The sequence below is a fragment of the Mirounga leonina genome, unplaced genomic scaffold, assembly GCF_011800145.1.
Source record: "Mirounga leonina isolate KUSES-001 unplaced genomic scaffold, KU_Mleo_1.0 Mir_195, whole genome shotgun sequence".
NCBI classification, from domain to species: Eukaryota; Metazoa; Chordata; class Mammalia; order Carnivora; family Phocidae; genus Mirounga; species Mirounga leonina.
The window spans coordinates 2,111,613-2,133,251 of record NW_023270490.1 but is presented as its reverse complement, the minus strand read 5'-3'; the positions used below and the strand labels follow the sequence as shown (position 1 = coordinate 2,133,251).

Here is a 21,639-nt window from a genome sequence, read left to right as displayed (position 1 = left end):
CAAGAATCACATGCTCCACGGACTCAGCCAACCAGGCGCCCCCCGCTTTTTTTCAGTAATGGCCAACACCCAATGTGGGGCTCGAACTCATGACCCTGAGATCGACAGCCGGACACTCCACTGACTGAGCCAGCTAGGTGCCCCTTAGAAACCGATTTCACACGTGCAAGCGAATGCCCAAGCATCCCCTGGGGTCACGGTGGGGGGCAACGAGGAGACCGTGGGCCCCCCAGGTGGGGCTCTGTCTGCCGCCCCTCCAAGGAAGAAACGCACAAACCTTGTCCTCCGGCGCGCGTCCGGGTCTGCTCCCTCTCCTCTGCCTGGGCCCTGGCTCCCCAGAACAGCGGTGGGGACGGCCGGCCGCGCTCCACTTACCGCGGAGCAGCCCCGGGAACCCCAGGAGCAAGTCCTTCCGGTGGGGGGGCCCACCTGCCGCGCTCAGGCGTGGCTCCGCGGGGGCCCCGGCGGTGCGTCCCCACCGAAGCCCTGGTCCGCCGCCGCCCTGCCCTTAAGGCCTTCCCCACACGGGCCCCACTTGCAGCCGGCAGGTGCCCTGGCCCCAGGCCCAGGCAGGAGGCGGACGCAGCCTCCACCGCGCCCAGCTGACCATCCCTGAGAAGAACTTGGTCGCTTTGGAGGCCACAGCGGGCCCACAGGCCTCACAGAGGAAATTCTGTGAAAGCGCCCCCGAGTCAGAATTGCTTTGAGCTCTTCCAAAGCCAAAGACAGCTGTGCTCTTGAGCAAAAGACGAAGCGGGCCAAGCACATCTAGGAGCCTCCCAGAGCCCGGCCACCTTTGAGCACCCCTCTGCCACCCCCTGGTATCAGAGCTTCTGCCTGAGCCTCTCTCTGCCTCCACTAGGCAGCTTTCTAAGTAACTTCTACACCCAACATGGGGCTTGAACTCACGACCCCAAGATCAAGAGTGGCATGCTTTACGAACTGAGTCAGCCAGGTGCCCCCACCAGGCAGCTCTTTTAAGCAATTTTTTCAGCCCTCATTCAAGCTGTGGACCAATTGGAAACAATAAAGCTTTCTGCAGAAGGAGGGGGAAAAAAAATTAAGTGGGATTTTGCTTTAAGATGGGGAGGAAAATGCCCTGCTGCCTCCAGCTTCCTGGGTCAACAAATCATCTCCAGAGAGTTGGTAATCCTATCAGTAAACACCTTTGGGGGTATCTACTCAGCCTCTAACCCTGCTCTCTGAGAACTCCCCTTTATGCCCCAAGAAGGAGAGCTTTTATCACAAATAGATGTTCGATTTTGGCAGATGCTTTGCATCTGTGGAAATGATTGTGTGGTTTTTGACCTTTATTAATACAGTGTGTTACACTGATTGATTTTCAGATGTTAAACCGACCCTGCATTCCTAGGAGAGATCCCACTTGGTCATGGGGTATAATCCATTTTCTACGTTGCTGGATTCAGTCTGCTAATATTTTGTTGAGAACTTTTGCATCTATCTTCGCGAGGGATACTGGTCGCTAGTTTTCTTAGGTCTTCGTCTGACTTGGAATCAGTCACTTCCAAAAGGAGGGCCATGGAAAGCACACACTTCTGCAGTAAGACCGAACGCCCTTGTCCCCAGGGAATTCGGAATCAGGGCACAGAGATGCTTGCAGGCAGGCCAGTTGCTAACTACCCATAATGGCCAGGCAGCCTGTCGCTTACCCCCAGCTGCATTTCTTCACATACCTCATATCCTTGGAGTAAATTCTCCATGGTCTAAGGGCCTCTGGTTCTAAGGCTCTCAAATGCCAAATGCCCACAGGGGCCAGGCAGATCAATAAATTAGTGAAACAGCTGGGGTACAAGAGAAACCTGGAAGAGCATGGCCCTCTAAAGCAACTCAGCTTTAGCTCATCGTTTCCAGCAACAGTGTGAGCCCAGTAGTGCCTGATGTTCCAATTTTTGAAGAGAAGCTGGAAATCCAGTTCTTTCTATGGACTTGTCCTCGTTTTTAATTGCTGGCAACTGATTTGGGTTAATTTTTTTGAAGAGGTAAACACCAAAATACCAAAAAGTATAAAAAAACCTGAAACATGAAAAGTCGACTTCTCACCCAAGACAGAGATTCACCGTGCTCAAATTTTTGTGTATCCTTCCATAGAATGTTAATTCCTTTCTCACACAGATGGTAGGATATCGTGTGCATTTCTCTGCACCTTGGCTTTCATATGCTGGTGACATTTCCATTACCAGCTCATAAGGAACTCCTAATCCATTTTTACAACTTCATAGGATTCCGTCCGTCTTTATGTGTGTGTGGACATACTAGAACTGAACCAATCCCATTATTGATGGACATTTAGACTCCTTCCAGTCTTGGGTTATTTCAACATGTGGAGAATCACCGTTTGCGTTTATCATTTCTCTCCTGTGTGTGTCTATTGGGAGGCGAGATCCCTAGAGGTAGAATTACTAGGTCCAAAGGCATAAACATTTCTAATTCGGATAGGTACTGCCCACGGGCCTCCACGAGCATGGAATCTCACTAGCAATGCATGAGAACATTTGTTTCAGACTTTCACTGACAGTGTCATCAAAAACATTTCATGTTTGCCAGCCTCACAGAGTGAAAACAGAGGAATTTCAATATTCTTTCATACTTACTGGTAGAGATTATCTTTTCATGTGTTTAAAATGCCTTTTACATTTTCTTTTCTGTGAGATGCCTGTTCATATCCTTTGCCCATTCTTCTACTTTGTCTCTTATTTTTAGTAGGAGCTGTTTATATATTAGGGAGATTATCCCTTTATAAAATGAGCTGCACATAGATTTTTCCCAATTTATCACTTGTCTTTTTGATCATTTGTCTTTCGAATTTGCTTAGGATTTCTTGTTTTGTTTGGATTTTTTTTTTTTTTTTTGGTTGAGTTTTCGGTTTGTTTTTGCCATTCAGAGGATTTAACTTTTTTATATATAATCAAATGTATCTTTAAGGCTTCTGGATGTTGAATGATTCTCCAATGTTTCTGCCTTCTTATATGAATTCATTTTATACATCTAACTCGTCCTTAATCCATTTGGAATTTTGGAAATGTTCCTGGTGTACAGAATGAGGTATGGAACTCGCTTTATTTTTTCCAGATGGTTACCCAGTTGTCTCAACACGAAAACATTTTTAAACAGTTCAGGGTAAACCACACATTTCTGCCAACGCGTGGGCCACCTTCTTGAAACCTCTTGCTTTGACAGACACGAAGTTCACATCCACTGGGAAAGCAGGGAGGTGGTTGCCTGAAGAAGAGCCCGGCTCTCCTGAAAATTTGCAATGCCCTTTATATGGGCGTCCCACAAAAGAACCTTGTCCTGGGCAGCAAAGTGACCCTGGCAAGGGCTATGGGGCCTGCTTGAGTCAGCAGTCAAGGCTTTCCTTTACCCGACAGGCCATCAGCTCACCTAGCACAAGGGCAGTGCCTCCAGAACACCAGCAAGGACTGAGGTCAGAATCGCTGGCAGGGTCTGTGTCCTGGCACTCCCTCCCCGCAAGGTGTCCCCAAATGTCCCTCAAAGTTCACTGTTTGGCATCAGGACTCCCAGCAAACTTGGAATGGCCACGAGTCAGCTTTCCCACGGATATTCTCATGCAAGCTCTCCCCTCCTTGCTGACCTGGGGGAAAGCGGGTGTCCCTGAAAGGATCCAAGGACAGCGAAACACAGTGAAGGCCAGTGCATGCTTCTATCTGTTCTTACTCCGAAATTTAAGGGCAGTCCCTAAGTCACTCGCTGTTGACGCTCCTGGATGCCACCCATCAACTGAGAAACAGCACAAAAGTTGGCCCTTCTTCCAGCCAGGCCAATCACCATAGCAACGCCACCCACTGCAGTGCCCGTTGCCGGCCCTGAGGTCAGCATTCACACGGGTCCCCTCATATCATCCACACAAACACCCCCCCAGTGGGCAGGTGCCCTTGTTCGCTGCATTCTCATTGAGAAGGAAGCTGGGCTCAGAGAGGGCAAGCAACTAGCCCAGGGCCACAGGGCTGAGAGATGCTGGAGCCATCCAGGCAGCCTGACCTCAGAGCCTAGAAGCTCTTAGCCACAGTCCTGTGGTCTCTATTTTAGGACACTCACGATGCTGTGGCTTGATCACATGGCGTTCCCTTTCACCTCCCCCTAGCCCCTGCTTCAGGCCCCGAAAGGGAAAGAGGCCTGGGCGTCGCCAGCAAGCCACATATACTCGGCCTTCCGGAAACTGGTCTCCTCACCGCTTGTCTGAAAAATAACTTTCCCTCTCCCTGAGCGGACACAACAGGGCCCAGGGAGTATCTGAGCTTCCTTCATTAAAAGCGTCCCAATCAATACAGCACGGCCACGAGGATGAACAGTCTGCCGCTTACATGTAGCGACAGGCACAGTGTCAGCCGGGGAAGCCGACACACAGACGGCACCACGTGGGCCCCGTCCACCCATCCGAGGTTACACGAAGTACAGACGCCCGCGACGGCCGTCTGCACGGACAGATGTCAGCGTGCTGGTAGCCCGGGGCGGGGTTTGTGAGAAGTCACTGGACCTTCCACCTAGGTGAACCTTTCTGTATGTAAATTACACCTCGATCATTTAAAATAACGTATACAAGGGGCGCCTGGGTGGCTCAGTCGGTGAAGCGTCTGCCTTCGGCTCAGGGCACGATCTCCGGGTCCTGGGATCGAGCCCCGCATCGGGCTCCCTGCTCAGCAGGAAGCCTGCTTCTCCCTTTCCCACTCCCCCTGCTCATGCTTTCTCCCTCTCTCAAATAAATAAATAATCTTTTTAAAAAATCAAAAAAATAAAATACAAGTTTAGAACAAGTTTTTTACTAAAAAAATAATCTCCACAGGAAAATGCTGGCTTCTCTTGAAACAAGGTGTCCACCTATATCTTTTTTTTTTTTTTAAGATTTATTTATTTTAGACAGAGAGAATGTGAGAGCAGAGGGAGGGGCGGAGGGAGAGAGAGAATTCCAAGCAGGCTCAATCCCATGACCCATGAGATCACGACCTAAGCGCAAACCAAGAGTTGGATGCTCAAACCAACTGAGCCACCCAGGAGCCTCTGGCCTGTATCTTTAATTCTAAAAATGTGTCCTAAAGTTGTCAAGATCCAGCTTTATTCCTTGCTTTTCTACTGCTCTCTCTCGATTCATTATGTTAGATTTCCTTGAAATTCGAATACAGGTCTGCAGTTCAGATGTGCGTGTGTGTGTGTGTTTTCTTGGCTCTGTGAGGAATTCCAAAAAAACAACCCCCAAAACCCTCACAAAACCCAGAATTATTCATCACCAAGGTGAGAAATCTGGAATTCCAGGACAAGAGCAGGAAACTCATCGGCATGAAATGAAATGAAGGCCAACCCACCTTTGAAGACCCCTGGAAATCCCAACGATCTCTCCATTCTTGCTGGGAATCTAAAGGCCGGGTGAGGGGCTTCCCGACGAGCAGATTCGGAGGGTCAGGCTTGCCTCGGTGGCACGAGCTCCCTTCGAGAAAACATTCGCACCCAGACCACACGTGACCTCTTGACACCTTTATTGAGATGTTTCACAGGCCGGCGGGCACTGGGTTCGCGGACAAGTCAACCACCGCAGGCGAACCTGGAGCCGTGCGCCCGGTGGCACCGAGCGGGCCCCCCACGATTCCCACGCAGAGCCCTTCACGGAGAGACGGGGGTGGGGGGTGGGGGGCTCCGAGTCCCGGGGCCTAGAGCCACGGTGGCTGCTCGGACCCGCCCGCCCGGGGCCCAGAACGCCGGGCAGGCCCAGCCCCGGCGGGAAGCTCCTGGTCCAGATGGGCGCTCGGGCCCCGCCCCGCGTGGGCCCCAAACGCGTCTCCGAACCACGTGGCTTCCCGTGCAGCGAGGGAGGGGATTCAAAGCGGGAAGGGACCGCAGTAGGACAGGCCGACCCCGCGCCTGCGGGGGCTCACACGCGCCGGCGCCGGGGGCCGGGGGTCCGCAGAGCGGCCTGGCCGGCGGCCGCGGGGAAGTAGTCCTCCGTCCGGTACAGCGCGGGCAGCTCGAAGGGCAGGGGCGCCGGCGGCTTCTGGAACGACAGAAAGCGAGGTGCCCGTGAGCCTCCGGAATTCCCTCGCTCTGTGACCCAGGATTTCCAGTCGTAGGAATGACTTCAGCCCCGGGGAGTGTTGCCCCTGCGACAACGAGGCCACGGTCCTTTGGTGGCCCTGCCCGGCAGGGCCAAGGCCCCCCCCCCCACACACACACGCGAGGGCGTCGGGCCGCCCGCGCCGGTCCCCGCCCAGGGCGGAGCGCTGCCGGCGTGGGGACGCACAGGTCGGCTAGAGACGGACCGACGAGGCAGGTGTCCCGCACGCCCGCGTGTGCGTGCGTGCGTGTGCGTGCGTGCGCGTGCGTGCACACGTGAGCTCCGCGGGGGCGGGGGGGCGGAGCCGCGCGCCGGGCCTGCTGCCGGGCAACCGGGGGGCGGGCTGAGCGTTCTTCCACCGGGTCCCCATCTGGGCCGCCTCGAGTCGGTGCCATCTGAATGTGTTACTTTTTCAAAAAAAATCAAAAACCAATTTAAGGAGTGCTCACTTGTATCTGGTGCGCATCTTTGCTGAGGAGGCTGGGAAGAAGAGATCTGCCATCAAGCAGCCCTCCCCGAGCTCCGGTTGCTGAGACCCTTTCTGGCGGAGAAACCAGTTTCACAGAGGACCATGGCAAGCAGGGCTTCTCAAACTGGCGGCACGGTGCCCCCCCACCCCTCGCCTCCGGAGAGCTAGGAAACGCCTCGGAGCCCCACCGGAGCCCCACCGTGCCTCTGAGGACACTGATCAGGGGTGTGGCCCGGCCCCGGGGTATTTCGAAATCCCCAGATGGTTCTCATGCAGAGCCACGGCCGATCCCATCCCAATGACTACGGCCCTCTTGGAGGAGGGACACTAGGCCCTGCTGGGAGATGGGAGGTATGTGGGGCTCAGGGGTGCAGAGGGACGAGGTCCTTCTGCAGGTCTCCACTGGGCATCCCTCTCGCCACCCTCCTCTTCTCCCCCCACTCCCTTGACTCCTCTCCCTTGACTGTCCCACCCCCTGGCCCCCTCCAGCTGAGACCCACTCTGAGCGGCCTGCAGGTGCAGGTGCCAGGGCAGGGGTGGGGTGGGGGCTCTGGCCCATGGCCAGCAACAGCTCCCCCAAAGCCCAGCACCTCCGTGTGCCCCGCACTGCGCTGCATGCATAGTTGGCTTCCCCCAAATACTTGTTCCCCCCAGCGACGCCCTGACCACCATCCCCACGGTGGAGGGGGGGAAACCAAGGCTCAGCGGGGGTGCCTGACCCACGTCCCCCGTCCTCCAAGCCTCCGTCCACTCCACCACTAGGTCCTGAGAGCCGGCGCCAGCCAGGGCCCATCTGCGCACAAGACGGCAGCCCCAGACAACCCGGGCTCACTGGCAGGAGAGACAAAGGAACCAACAGAACTGCTATGTGAGGGCTAATGGTGGGGAGGTGCAAGGACCTGTGGAAACTGGGGGAGGCCCAACTCCCCCTGGGGGGGGCGGGTCAGGGAGGTTTCCCGGGGCTAGAGCAGGCAGGGCGGGCTTCCAGACTGAGGGAATGGCATGTCACAGTGCTGTGGCGGGGGAGGGAGGGGTACTTGGGGACTCCAGCGGCTCAGTCTGGACTGGGGCCAGGTCACCGTGTGGACAGAGATGAGGCTATAAACCAGGGCCAGATCACATGGGGCCTCAGAGGCCGCGCTTAAGAGCTTCATCCCAAGGGACCAGGGAGCCACTGAAGTCACTAATCGGGAGTATGTGTGTGGAATTAGGTGTTTTAGAAAGAGCAGAATTGAGGGGAAAGAGGGGAGCAGGGAGGAGGCTGTGGCCAGGATCCCCTAAAGGGAAGCAGCCAGGTTTAGGGCGGGAGTGCACAGATTCTCATGTCTGAGCCCCAAAGCCCTGAATTTTGCCCCACAGAAGGAAACCATCAAAGTATTTCAAGTAAGACAGAATGTGCTCAGGTGTCTGAGGACTACATACCTCCCCGTGTCACCATCCCACAGCTGGAAAACCAGGATGAGCCATTCATCATGGCGAAGGGCCAGCCTCATGAAAGGGCAACAGAACATTCCATCTGTCAACCCTGGGTCAGCCATTCTTGGCTCAGCCTACTTGGGGGTACTTGGGGCCCAGGCCTACCACCTGCCCCCTTTTTCTAGCACCTTCCTGGGCTGCCCCCTGCCACCATGGATGGGATGCAAGGCCTCCAATAGCTCCATGACCAGAGCACAACTGAGAAATGAGCCACAAGATATATCTCATAGCCTAAGGGATGCAATCTGTGGGTAGCCCATAGGCTTAGGATCTCTTTGCCCCATTTCTCCTGAAAATTGGTCATTGTAGTAATCTAGAAAATATAACTATCAAGCAAATAATGACAGCTTGAAGACCAGTTCCCTGGTCCTGACACATGGGGATCAAAGAACATTTTGTGATCCTGAAATGATAGGTCCCTTCTCCTGACCATCAGGTCCCCAGACAAGGGAAGGGGCCCATGAGGGGCCAGTGTGGCCTCATTCTGACCCCCCGTTTTTTTTGAAATAGTTCCACCATTCAAAAGGCGGTGGCTCTGAATGGGTAAGACACCCCCCAGGGACGGGGCTTCTGCTTCCTCCTTCAAGGAGAGAGACTTCCAAAAAAGGGAGAAAATCAATATAATTATAACAGAACCAAGGAGAAGTCATCCTAAGAGCCTCCTAGTGGCCCTGGACCAAACCCCCGCCAACATCTTAGAGCACGTGGGGAAATGCGGGATGGTGACTCCTAGCTGGTTGGAGAGCTGAGCCTGAAGTCAGCCAGGAAGGGGTGACCTCTGATGAGCCAGGGGACTCCAAATGTGGTCTCAAGGGCACACATGCTGCTCTTAGACAGTGGGGGGGGGGTGCGGTAGACACAGGCCTGTCTAGCCTCCACCGCCCTCTGGGATCGGCGTCCTGATCTTGAAAGATCACTCGTGCCTGTGCCGGACCTGGCCACCCTCACCACCCGCTATGGCTCAGGTGGGGGCTGCAGGGGGTGGGAGGCCTGACCCACCGGAGCTGTGACCCAGGGGCGTGGGGGAGGATGGTTCATGAACCTGAGGGCCACCTCTGCCACCACAGTGCAGGGCCTGCCTGGGATTGAAGCCAACACAGGGTTGCAGAGCTGGGAGATGGAGTGAGACAAAGTCCTGACGATATCATTTGAGCAGCCGAATCCATCAATGCCTGAGGCGGGAGTTACCCTGGGCCGGCTCCTGTCCATGAGCCCTGGACTTCTCTTGTTTGCTTCAGCCAAGTTGACCTGGGTTGCTGTCACTTGCAACCAGGCATCCTAAAACAATAAACCCACAGTGCAGCCACTGACTACTTGCAAACCAGCGGCTTGAATCAGCAGGTAAGGGCTGGTGTGCAAGGCTGAAAACAGCCAGATGCCCCAGCTGCTACTGGGAAGAACAGAGCACATCCTGGAAGCCAGGCCCCAATCACAGGCACGTCAGGACACCATGGAAACCCAGTCCTCCACACCCGTTTTCTGCTGGATTCTCCGGGCAATCTGCAAAACTGGGGTCTTCCTTGTGTCTTTGAAGTGGCAGGAGCCAGGGGACCAGGGAGCTGGAGTCCACCAGGCCTGTCCAGCTCGAAGCCCAGCCTTTGCCCATCCCCAGACAGGGCCCAAGTCTTTGGGGACAGAACTACAAACCCAAACCCTTGGGAATGTCGAGGGGACTTCAGAGATCTCTACCTCCCATCCCTCCTTCTACAGATTCCCCTGGGGGTGGGGAGTGGAGCGGGCTGCCAGGTAAGCAAGGAGGAGTGTCCAGCTGCGGGCTCCCCAGCTCCCAGCCTGCAGGCAGGAATGTTCCACCGGCCTGGGACTGGTTGGGAGACGGGGCAATCTGACCCTGCAGGTGCCGGACTCTGCCGCACCCCCTCTCTCAGAGTCTCCCTTCACTGTCCCCTCTCCCCCTCTGCCCCCAGTCCAGAGCTCGCCTGCCGGCTTACTGTGCTGGGCCTGGCCTGCTCTTCCCTGTCTACCCACATCCGCGCATCCTCACTCCCACCCTGGACACCCGAGTTCTCAAACCTGTAGCCCACACACCAGACGGATGTGCTCGGTCTGCTTCATGATGTCTAAAAAATGGAATTAATTGCAAACAGGCAACAAATCAGGAGATTTCTCATGAACACCAGACTGCCAGCTTCCCTTGGAAAATCAGACGATCTGGCAGCTCCGGGCCCACAGCATCTCGTGGGCTCCGGGTGGCCGAGCTGGGGAGCAGGGGCTGCTCTCCTGGGGTTCCAGGTCCCTCCCAGCCACTTCGCCATTTCGACGGCCTGCTGCTGCCAGGAGACCCCTCACGGCTGGCCTCCCTGGTCATCTGCGCCACCAGGAAGCTTTCACACAAGTCCCCACGGGGCCACCGCAGGACTGCGTTCAGGGCGGATCACTGTTTCCTAAAGCGAAGCTCACCCACCTCAGGGTCTTGGCTTTGCCCTGTGCCATCTGCCCACTTGTTTCCAGAAATCCCCACCCCCTCCTTGGAAGTCCTGGCCCGCCTCGTGTCTCCCTCTTGGGAGGCCCTAAGCACACATCCTGAACCCTGGTCCGCTCTCTGCTCGGGCCAGGGTCTGCAAACTTGCTCTGTGAAGGGCCAGACAGTAAACACGTTAGGCTTTGCAAGCCACAGGTCTCTGTTGCAACGACTCAACTCTGCCCTTGAAGGCCCACAGCAGCCACAGATAAATATGCAAACCAGCAGCTCGGCCGTGTGCCAGGAAAACTTCACAGAACAGTGGCAGGCCAGATTTGGACCCCCGGCCACGGTTTGCCCCTGAATGAAATCTGTCTTCCTAGAGAGATCAGGACAAAATTCCTTCCCTGTATCTCCCATATAATGGGCGCTGGGTGATAGGTCACCAGACCGGGGCTGGAGGATTCCGCGCCAGGCCCACTGTGCTGACTGTCCCGGGCCCGAGTGCTATTTGGTTGGCTGCCCTTGGGCCATCACTCCAGCTCCAGCCCGTCCTGCCTCACCCAGCAGGCCACGCGGCAGCCCCACTCGTGGGCTGGCTTCTGAGGTCCACAGGGTCAGCCCCAGAGCCTGGTCAACCCCTGGGGGACTGAGGCCCCAGGCTGACTTTGTGCAGGGGAGCTCGGGTGCCCAGAGGCCCACACTCCTTGCCTAGGTCACCAAGCACCCCCAGCTCTCTGGGGCTTGGGAGAGGCTCCCCCCACTTCAATCACTATACCTACTGTGCCCTAGGCTCAATGCGGTGTCAGTGAGCCTCCCAGGCCTCTCCAAGGTCGGGTTTTCTCTGCCCCTTGAGCCTCACCAGAGCTTAGCTGCCCCTCCCCTTGATGGGGCTGCACTTGGCAAGTGGCCTCCAAAGAGCAGAATATGAAAAGGAAAAGGAACTGCTCAGGAAGAACCTGGTGAACACTACCTGAGTCAGGTGGTCAAGGTCAACACCAACAGTGCTACATCTTGTTGACAGCCTGTGCCCTGGATGTGATGAAGGCACTTCACCTCTGCAGTCTTCCTCCCCAAGCCCGTGGCCCCGGTCTAACCACGAGAAAAACATCAGATCGGCCCTAATAGAGGGGTATTGTACAAAATACCTAACCAATATTCCTCAAAGCTGTCAAGGTCATCAAAATCCAGGAAAGTCTGAGAAGCCATCCTAGACCAGAGGCGGCTAAGGAGGCGTGAACTAAACAACGCGGTTGGTATCTTGGATGCAATCTTGGAACAGAGAAGGACATTAGGGAAAAACTAGCAGAATCCGAACAAACTGTGGGGTTTAGTTACTAGCAATCCATCGAGGTTGGTCCCCCAGCTGGGACAACGCACCACAGTAAATACGGTCGTAACAGTGAGGGAAACCAGGTGAGGGGTACATGGGATCCCTCTGTATTATCACAGCAACCTGCCCTAATTCTAAAACTTAAAAAACATAGCTTGGGGCGGGCCGGGAGGGGAGGCGGGGAGAAAAGCAGCAGACAGAAGAAACAGCTCTATCTGCATAGACCGAGCCCCCAGCCTGTCTACAACCACAGTGACTGAGTACTGAGCACTTTCTGAGCACCCAGGTGAGGATGGGCCCTGAAGGTTCACAGCCCATCTGCTCTCACAGCTGCTGAGAGAGGCAGGTATCCTTAATCCCATTTTGCAGAAGAGGAAACTGAGGGTCAGAGAGGTACTTGCCCAAGATCAGCCTGTTGGGAAATGGCCCAGAGCTGGACTGGAAACCAGGGCCACCCAGCCCCAGCCCCAGCCTCCAGCCAGGACCCAGGAAGCCCTGGGGCTGAGTGGGGCTGGGGGTGCGCTCTCAGTGCGGGGCTCGGGATGTCCCTTCGTTGCCGGCTTTCCAACCCGAGGGACATCAGGAGCTCCCCGCTGCCCCACCTTCCAGCCGACTCAGAGATCGCAGACTGGTGGCCTTTGGTTAGCATCTGGCCCGCAGACATGACTCGTTTGGCTCATGTAAATTTAAACATGAGTTAGCTGCCAACATGGAAGAACTGGGGTGTTTCAAATAAATACGGAGTTCCTATTTCTCCTGAAAGGAGCGATCTGGCCACGCTGGGCCCACGTTCCTGTGCGGTGCAGGCAGCTGGCCCCTCTACTGGGCTGCCCGCTTGCCGCCGTCCCCGCCCGGCCTGACTCACTCGTCCGCGGGACCTGCCGGGCCTTGTGGGCACCGGAGCCCGCAGTGGCCCCAGGCTCAAGTCACATCACTCAGACACGGGGCTCCCGAGGAGCTGGATGGAGAAGGCGTTGCTTCCCGTCCCTGACCCTGGGCCCCATGGGCTGGGAACCGCCAGCCTGGGGCTCCCGCCAAGCCCAGCGGCTGCCTCCCTTACCCCCTGGCTCCCCTGCGCACCAGAGCCCGGGAGGCAGGCACTGAGACCGTGGAGGACGAGACAGGCTGGGAGAGGAGAGGGTAGGTCACATGCCCAGGGTCACCCAGCTGGGAAAAGGCCGAGCTAGGAATCAAAGTGGGCTCTCGTGAGCTTTGGACCCTGTCCCCCGCCACCACCAGCCCTCGGGACCTTCCCCTCGGTCCCAGCCTCCCTGCTCCGTCCCGGCCCAGGGCTTTCTGCACCTCAGGCCACGCCTGGCTATTCTGCCTGCAAGGTTCTGTGTCTGCTCCAGGGCCCCAAGTCTTCTAGAATGCTCTGACAGCTGTGAGCCGAGCTCCTCCCATCTCTCTGTAAGCAGCCCCTGCGTGTCCAATCCTGCCTGAAGGGCTGGACTGGCCAGCCTCGCTGTGCCTGCACGAAAGCTGTCCCCCTTCCTCTCCGAACGCTCCCACCCAGCTGGGCCACCAGCCCCAACCTCCGCCAGCCCAGGGACCGGAGCAGCTGGGGCAGGCTGCTGAGGTTCTGGTGACAGAGGAATGGGGCTGGGGGCTCCCACAGTGCGCGGCCCCTGCCCGGAAGGGTCCTAGCAGCAGGGACAAGCTGGTGCAGCCTCGCTATGGGTGGATGCTGACCCCAGGCAGCAGCTCTAGAAGGTTCGTGGATCCCCAAGGATTCTGCTTTTAGCTGGAGGAAAAGCGTTAACATGGAAACTAGCAGAGGAGGAGCCCCGGGAAGTCCTGCCAAGATACGGCTACTAAATCCAAACTCACACACGGTCTGGGAGCGAAGACAGGACAGCCAGGTGGGAGGAGTCCTGTCACGGCCTCCTCCAGAACTAGACCTTCCTGGGGGCCTCAGCTCCAGACCCAGAGTCTGATCTCTCCACCCTTGACCCACACTCTGCTGTTGCAAGCCTGGCCCCCCCTCCCTCAGGGCCCCTCTTCCCCGAGTCCTGGCTCCCCCTCCAGCTGATGCTTTGCATTGGAGTCCTCCTGTCTGAACTCCGAGGGCCCTGGGCTTTGCTTCTCATCCCATGGCCACTCATGGAATTGTCTGACTGCCATGTTCTTCCATGTGTATTTTAAAATATTCTTTTGGGGTTTTCTTTGAAGATTTTATTTATTTATTCGAAAGAGTGAGCGAGCAAGAGAGTGAGCACAAGCAGGGGGAGAGGCAGAGGGAGGGAGAAGCAGGCTTCCCGCCGAGCAGGGAGCCCGATGCGGGGCTCGATCCCAGGACCCCGGGACCATGACCTGAGCAGAAGGCAGACGCTTAACCGACTGAGCCACCCAGGCATCCCTACGTGTGTATTTTTAATTGAGCACCTGCTATGTTCCAGAAACCCAAATCTGCACAGGTATCACAAAGCCCTTCTACAGATGAGCAAACTGAGGCTCTCAATAGTTATGTGACTCACTGCGAGGCCCACCCACTGCCCAAACTGGACGCCCGCATCCCCCCTGTCCTCAATCCCTTCTGCTAACTCTTCCCAGATCCCTCTCCTCGTCACCACTGTCGTCCCATTGCTCCCAGCTGAGGCTCTCGCCCTTAACCCATTCTCCACATGTCAGCCTGAGGGATTGTCCTAAGAAACAAATCTGATCCTCTGGTAAGTGCAACACTTATAAGATAATGTGACTCTTCACCGTCGCCTACAGGCCCTGCCACCGAGGTCACTCATCTGGCCAAACCCAGACCACAGCTGCGTCCGGCGTGGCCTCCACTGGGCTGAGGGTCTTTACTAGTATCGTTGCTTCTGTTCAGTCGTTTGCATCCTCCTGTTTTTGAATGAAATGCCAAAAAGATGGATCTCGGGCGCCTGGGTGGCTCAGTCGGTTAAGCGACTGCCTTCGGCTCAGGTCATGATCCTGGAGTCCCGGGATCGAGTCCTGCATCGGGCTCCCTGCTCGGCGAGGAGCCTGCTTCTCCCTCTGACCCTCCCCCCTCTCATGCTCTCTCTCTCTCTCATTCTCTCTCTCTCAAATAAAAATAAATAAAATCTTTAAAAAAAGAAAAGAAAAGAAAAGATGGATCTCCAGCTTCTTGTTTAAAAAATCCAGAGCTCTGGTGCACGGAGTGGTGATGACGAGCTGGCTGAGTTCTGGCCAGCCCCTTTCAGGGGGGACCCGTGCTCTCACCTCAGCCACCTGGCTGGCCCTCAGGCTGGGGTTTGCGACCCCAGAACCCTATGATCCAGCCTCACAGTCTGTCACCTCCCAGTACGCAGAACCCTCCAGCCTGGAAATCTGTTCCTAGCCTTCCCCAGGGTCTGTCCTGACTTGGACCCTTGCACCTGCTTGTCCCCCTCAAGGCTTTGCCACTGGGGTCTTCTCCTGCTGGTGTCTTCCTTCTGGCCCTCCTAAGGGACCCCCAATTTCCCTCCCCCGCTGCACCACAAAGGTGCGTATCCTGTCTGCCTCTTTCCTCGGTCTCCCCACCAGGCTGAGCTCCATGGGGATGGGACCTCTGTCAGTCTTCAGGGCCACAGCCCCAGGGAGGCGAGACTCAGGTGAGAAGTGAATGAACTTGAATGTGCTCGACAGCTGAGGCAGAGCAGGAAGGGCCGGCCTCTCGCCAAGTCAGGGCTCAGAAGCCCGAGACCAATGGTGACAAGCATCATCTCCAGATGGGGACACCTGAAGGGGCTCGAGCCTGGCACCCCTGCCCTGCCAGGTCCCTGCCCCACTACTGAAGACACCAGTCCTGTTAAAAATAAAACAGACTTGGGACGCCTGGGTGGCTCAGTCGGTTAAGCGGCTGCCTTCGGCTCAGGTCATGATCCCAGGGTCCCGGGATCGAGTCCCGCATCGGGCTCCTTGCTCAGCAGGGAGCCTGCTTCTCCCTCTGCCTGCAGCTCCCCCTGCTTGTACTCTCGCTCACTCTCTCTCGCCCACACTCTCTCTAACAAATAAATAAAATCTTTAAAAAAAATAAAACAGACTCAAAGCAATGTGCTGGCCTGGAGGGGAGCCTGGGGCGGAAAACGGTTGTCTACGAAAGTTCTGGTGAAATCCCAGCCAGGCCAGAAATTTAGTGACTAGGATGGTGTGTTGGTGTTGACGACAGTGTCTTCGTGCTGTAACATGACAGTGAAGGAAAGTGATTAAGGGGCCGACCAGAACTCTGTATTGCCTTCACGAGCTTTCTGTAAATCTACAGTCACCCAAAAGAGAAACGTCATTGAAAAACAAATAAATAAATCAAGTGCGCGCACAGCAGCATCTGCAAAGGACTGAGCCAACGACACAGAGAAGAGCTATTAAATAATAACACGCATGTCATGACAATAACAGCCGCCAAACCTTGCGTTGCTTGAAATCACGGCTCACGACAACCCGGTGCAGAGGGTCTAACTGTAAATCCCGCTACGCAGATGTGGGGACTGAGACTCAGCAGGCTCAGGACCTCGCTCAGGGTGTGACACTTGCAGGTGACAGGGCCGGCCTCATGGGTGTGCCCCCCTCCCCGTGCAGTCACACGGGCCCTGCTCTCCCTCAGTGCTCGCTGTCACTACCTGGAAATTCTTAATAAGCTCTAACAAAGGGGCCCTGCGAATTCTGCAGCCCGTCCTAGGGTCTCCGGGCTCCCAGGGTAGGCGTTCACGCCTCAGAAGGGTCATTCACGGGTGGCTCCGTGGGGAGCGTGGGGCCAGCACCCTTGGCCGAGGAAACCTCACGGGGCAAAGGGTAGCCGCAGGAGCAGTGGTGAGTCAGAGGGGGGCCATTGGCGGATGGATTCGGGTGGAGCCAGGACGGACCCACTCTCGACACAGCAAGGAAAGGAAGTTTCTTTCCCAGCCCAGAGCATCAAACCAGCCACCCCCTCCCAGGGGTCTGCTCAGTTCAGCAACCGCCTTGTCAGATTCTCCGCGGCCCGACAGGAGGCACGCTTATGCCCAGAGTCCAGCCAGTGGTGGTCCACCTCCAGACGAGTGTCTGTGGCCTCTATCAACAGCTGGCCAAGGTCCCCAGCCGGCTACTGTCATGTGCGAGCCGAACGGTTCTCGCTCTGATGCTGGTTATCAATAGAATCCTTGGAGGTTTTGTTGGCTGGCCTCAAACGTGGTTGGCTCCACAAAAGAATGTTGAAAATAGCACCAGTTAGCTCTGGGAAGCAGAAAGCAAACACAGACTCGATCAACCATTCTGTCAGGGTCCCTAACGTGGATAGCGGTTCTCCATCAAATAAACAAGCCATTAGGGCAATTAGAGAGGCGTCCACCAGAACCAGCAGGTGTTGGGAAGCCGCCTCCATGCCTGCCCCATGTCCCTGCCCAGCGTGGAGAAAGACTCTTGTCCCCGGGCTGAGCAGCCACCTCCTGACAGCTGACGGAGCCTGCCTCAGAGCCACGGCCCCAACTGTCCCCTGTCCCAGGCCATCCAGGCAGCCTTGGGAGCCTCCTCTCAATCCACCCTTTCTTCAGACCCAGCTGTCCTCAGAGCTCTGGTCTGGGCTTACAAACCTCGGCCGGGCCTGCCTCCTCCGAGCAGGCGGCCTGGGCTGCAGCCACCGCCATCAATGCCATCCCCAAAGCCCTGGCACTCGCCTCGGGAAGCCCTTTTCCAGGAGCTCGCCCCCCGTGCTGTCCCGGTCTGATTAAGACATTTTATCCACTGGGCCCCCTGAGAGTGACAAGGGATGATGTTCAAGGTCTGGAAAATAACATCTGAGAGTGAGAGAAAGAAAGAGGCCTCGATGGGGCGCCTGGGTGGCTCAGTTGGTTAAGCGACTGCCTTCGGCTCAGGTCATGATCCTGGAGTCCCGGGATCGAGTCCTGCATTGGGCTCCCTGCTCGGCGGGGAGTCTGCTTCTCTCTCTGACCCTCCCCCCCGCCATGCTCTCTCTATCTCATTCTCTCTCTCAAATAAATAAATAAAATCTTTAAAAAAAAAAAGAAAGAAAGAAAGAGGCCTCGAGATGGGCAGAGCAGGAGGTAACCGGAGACAGGGAAGGAGACACAGACAAAGAGAGGGAGAGCCGGAGGGGGACAGAGACACACCCGAGAAAGAGAGAGAAGATGCAGAAACAAGATAGGGGAGACTGAAAAAAAGTAGAAATAGATGGAATGCAGGAGGGGAAGTGGGGGAAATGGAGAGAGAGGGATGACACGAAGAAGTAAGACAGAAGAGGAGAGGGAAGGATGGGGGCCAGGAAGTGGGTGGCTGGGGCAGGTTGGGGACAAGGACCCGGAGGGGAGGAGATGGGGACGAGAGTACATTCAGGACCTCTCCAGACCCCAGCCAGGTCACTGCGCCAGAGGCCATGAGAAAATACTGGCCAGCCACCAGCCCCCACCTGCCGGCCCCACCCCTTTGTCAAAGAAATAATATTCCCAAAGGACAGAGGCCATCTCAGAAGACAGGTTAGTCTTTGTGGAAGGGACTCCATCTCATCTTAGAGGCAACACTTTGCTCTTTTCCCATGTGGTTCAGGACTCCTGAAAACCCTGGTCTAAACCCTGCATCTCGGAGCCCAGCCAGTGGGGCCCAGCCCTCTGGCTGCAAAGAGAGAAGGGCGGAAGATGGAAAGATCCTGAGCTCGCTCCCTCTCTCACACCCACCCCAGACACCCAGCCCGGGGGCAGCCCCACCCCACCTGCCAGGACCTCGTCTGTCTGCTGTCTGTCCAGGGCTGGCCATATCCCTGTGCCTGGTGCACTTTGATGCTGAATCAATTTGCACTCAGTCATCGACCTGGCGCCCCTCTGCCTCCCTGGGTGGCCTCATTCAGCCTCGGGGCCAAAGCCACTGGCTCCATGCTGGACACCTCCAGACCTGAACCCCACACTCACATCTCCAACTGGGGCTCCACCTGCAAACACATCCACACCGACTCTTGAGTCACACGGCAACTTGGACGAATCTCCAGGGAATGATGCTGAGCGAGAAAAGCCAATCCTGAAAGGTTACCCAGTGTAGGATTCCATTTATAGAACATTTTTGAAATAGCAAAATTTGAGAAATGGAGGGCAGATTAGTGGCTGCTGGGAATGGAGCAGGGGTGAAGGTGGTCATGAAAGGATAGCCAGAGATCCCTGTAATGTTGGAGATGTTCAGGGTCTTACAGAACCAATACAACTGTAGAGAACCAACTGTTTCAATGTTAATACCTGGCCAGGATACTGTACTACAGTTTTGCAAAATGTTACCACTGGGGGAAAATGGGCCAAGTGTACAAGGGATTTCTCTGTATTATTTCTTAACTGTGTGTGAATCTACAATTTTCTCCATAAGGAATTTCAATTAAACACCATGCTCCACCCCCCCCCCCCCCCACACACACAGAATGGACCCTGTGTCCACAGCCCCACACTGCTCCACCCTGGTCCAGGCCATCAGCATCTCTCCCTGGACCATCCCAGCGGCTCAGAACTCCTAGCTTCCACTTGGACCCACAGGCCAGACGCAGGCCATCTTGAATCCTGTAGAGCTGAGTCCCAGCCCTGGGCCCAGGTCTGCTCTCTCCGCTCCCTCCACCTTCCCCTCCCCAATCGGGCGGGCTGCCTGCTCAGGTCTCACTGCTCCTGCAGCTGCCCAAGACAGCTGCACACCCCCTTCCCCACCTCCTCCAGTGCATCCCCTTCTCAGGGAGGCCTTCCCTGACCACCTCCTGCCCTCATCCAACTCCCTGCATGCTTCTTCTTTGCTTCTCTCTGTCCCCTGGGGCACCAGACTGTCAGCTGCTGGAGGGCAGGAATATTTTCTGTCCTCCTTGGGTTCTAAGGATCTGAAAGACCGAACAGCTCATACAGGTGGGTGGCTAAGTATTTGCTGAATGAACGAATGAAGAAACGAATGTAGAATGAACAGAAGAACAGAGGGGAGGAGGTCCGTGGAGATTTGGCATCAAAGGAGTTAAGTCTGGCCCGGGGGCTGGGGAAGGAGGGGGTGAAGGGCTGGGGTCTGGAGCAGCCCAGGAGGACTTACAGGGGAATGCGGGGGAGGAAGAGGCCCCTGTGTGCCTCAGCACGAGGGGGGGGTGGGGGGGTGGGGGGGTGGGCGGGGCCAGCTCCAGGAGCAAAAGCCCAGGGCACAGAGAACACCCTGCAGGCTGGCCACGTGCGCACACCCCCAACACACACCCCAACACTCTTTCAAGAAAACCAGACACAGGGTTTGGGTGGAGGCTGAGCTCACTTTCTGGGGCCTCCTGAGGATCTAGGGGCCAAGTCTAAGGGGCTTCCTACCTAATCTGCCCATTTCCTCCAAAGTGGCTCACTGCTCGGGGAATGAGGATGTGCGTGAAGGCGGGGGTCGTGGGGGCCTGGGGGTCACTGAGGGCCTTGGATTTGCTCTGACATGCTCTCCAATGCCCCACATGGAGCCGCCAGTGCTGACAGTCGGTCCCTTCATCCAGCACAGGAAACCGTCCCACTCCCACATCCCTCGGACAGCAGTGGTCCCCCTGCCCAGCTGTGCAATCCTGGCCAAGTTACTTACCCTCTCTGTGCCTCCGTTTCCTCACCTGGTAACAGGGCTAATGATAGTTCCTACTTTGCAGGGTGTTATGCCCATATAACTGTGGAGTGCTTAGAAAGCTCTAAGTGCCCGATGGTTGCCGACTAATTTCATTACTATTACGGCCCCCCGAATTCATATTCTTTTTAAATACCGTCAGTAGCTCAGAAAGAGCCCAAGCGTACAATTCCATAGCATTGCACTTTTAGTATTAAATGCATTCAGTTTCAAAACATGAACATTTAAACTAAACCACAGTTGTGGGAACCGGGGCTGGTACTGCTTTGATTTTTAATAACAAGGGGCCTCAAGAATTGTAAGTGTGGGGACATTCCCCAGCCACTAAAAGGCATGGCTCATCTATCAATCAAGGCAGCCGGCTCGCAGTAGATACTCGATAAACACCTGCTGATCAGTGACAAGTTACGGGAGGCACACACACTGGCAGCCAGCCCCAGCAGCAGCCCCTGGCCTGTGGCTTCCCATTTCTCTCACACCAACGACTAATGCCAGCTGAGCCACTCCTGCCCACCCGCCCCCTGCCCCCCCCCCACCGACACCCACTCCTCGGGGTATCGCCTGAGGCCTCTGGAGCCAGGTCCGAGCCAGCTGTGAGCTGCCGGTCACAGGAGGGGAAGAGGGGGTGCGGGGGCCACAGTGCTGAGACCCCCAACCCAGGCCCCAGTGGGCACCTCCCCACCAGTGCTCAGCAACATCCAGGCCTGGACGCAGCCCCTCGCTGCTCCGGCTCCTCACTACATTTAAAAGCCAGCATTACCCCCTTCCGACTGAGGTTCCCAGGTTAATTATTAGGACTCTCCAAGTAACGGGAACTTTGGCCTTGACTTTAGGTCTGGCAGCAAGAGCAGGTGCGATGGTATCAGCCGGAGCAGGTACCTGGACGAATTTACTGCTTAATGAGACGTGGTTTATTTTCCCAGAAGAAAGCTGACCATGAAAAGAGCCAAGTTCAAGAGCTTCCCAGGCCCCTCAGGCATCCAAGGGATCGCACTTCCTCCAGAAGCCCCAACCCCAGCTTCAGGCATCACGCAAGTACCTGCGCTGACGAAGGGCTCACCTGCACGCGTCACATCCCTCGGATCCAGGACGGCCGATGGCAGCTAGTCACCGTCGGCGATCCAGCGCCAAGCCAGTCCTCCCTCTCCCATGGCAGCCACTGTCCTGACCCCCTCTCCTTCTCTGTCACGCGTCGGGGGCATGCAGCCCTCTTCAGATTTAGCTGCTAATAGCACCCGCCCGGGAGCTGTACTTTCTGGGGAGACGGGAGCCTAGGCGGGGACCCGGCTTCATCATCCCGTCACCCTTTGGTGCTCAGTTCACAG

At 56.3% G+C, this 21,639-nt stretch overlaps 1 protein-coding gene across 2 annotated transcripts in view; it reads right to left on the bottom strand.

Annotated features, from left to right (window-relative positions):
* Positions 1-5,512: 5,512 nt before the first annotated feature.
* The window catches only part of BCAS4 (breast carcinoma amplified sequence 4), a 56,371-nt gene continuing 40,244 nt past the window's right edge, over positions 5,513-21,639 (bottom strand). Inside the window, exon 5 of one of the 2 annotated variants that reach the window (XM_035025405.1) lies at positions 5,513-6,022. In XM_035025405.1, coding sequence (XP_034881296.1) covers positions 5,903-6,022 — 120 coding nt within the window. In that variant the 3' untranslated portion in view covers positions 5,513-5,902. Of the gene's footprint in view, positions 6,023-16,646; positions 16,946-21,639 lie in introns of those variants that run through there. The other variant, XM_035025407.1, reaches the window with a different exon arrangement.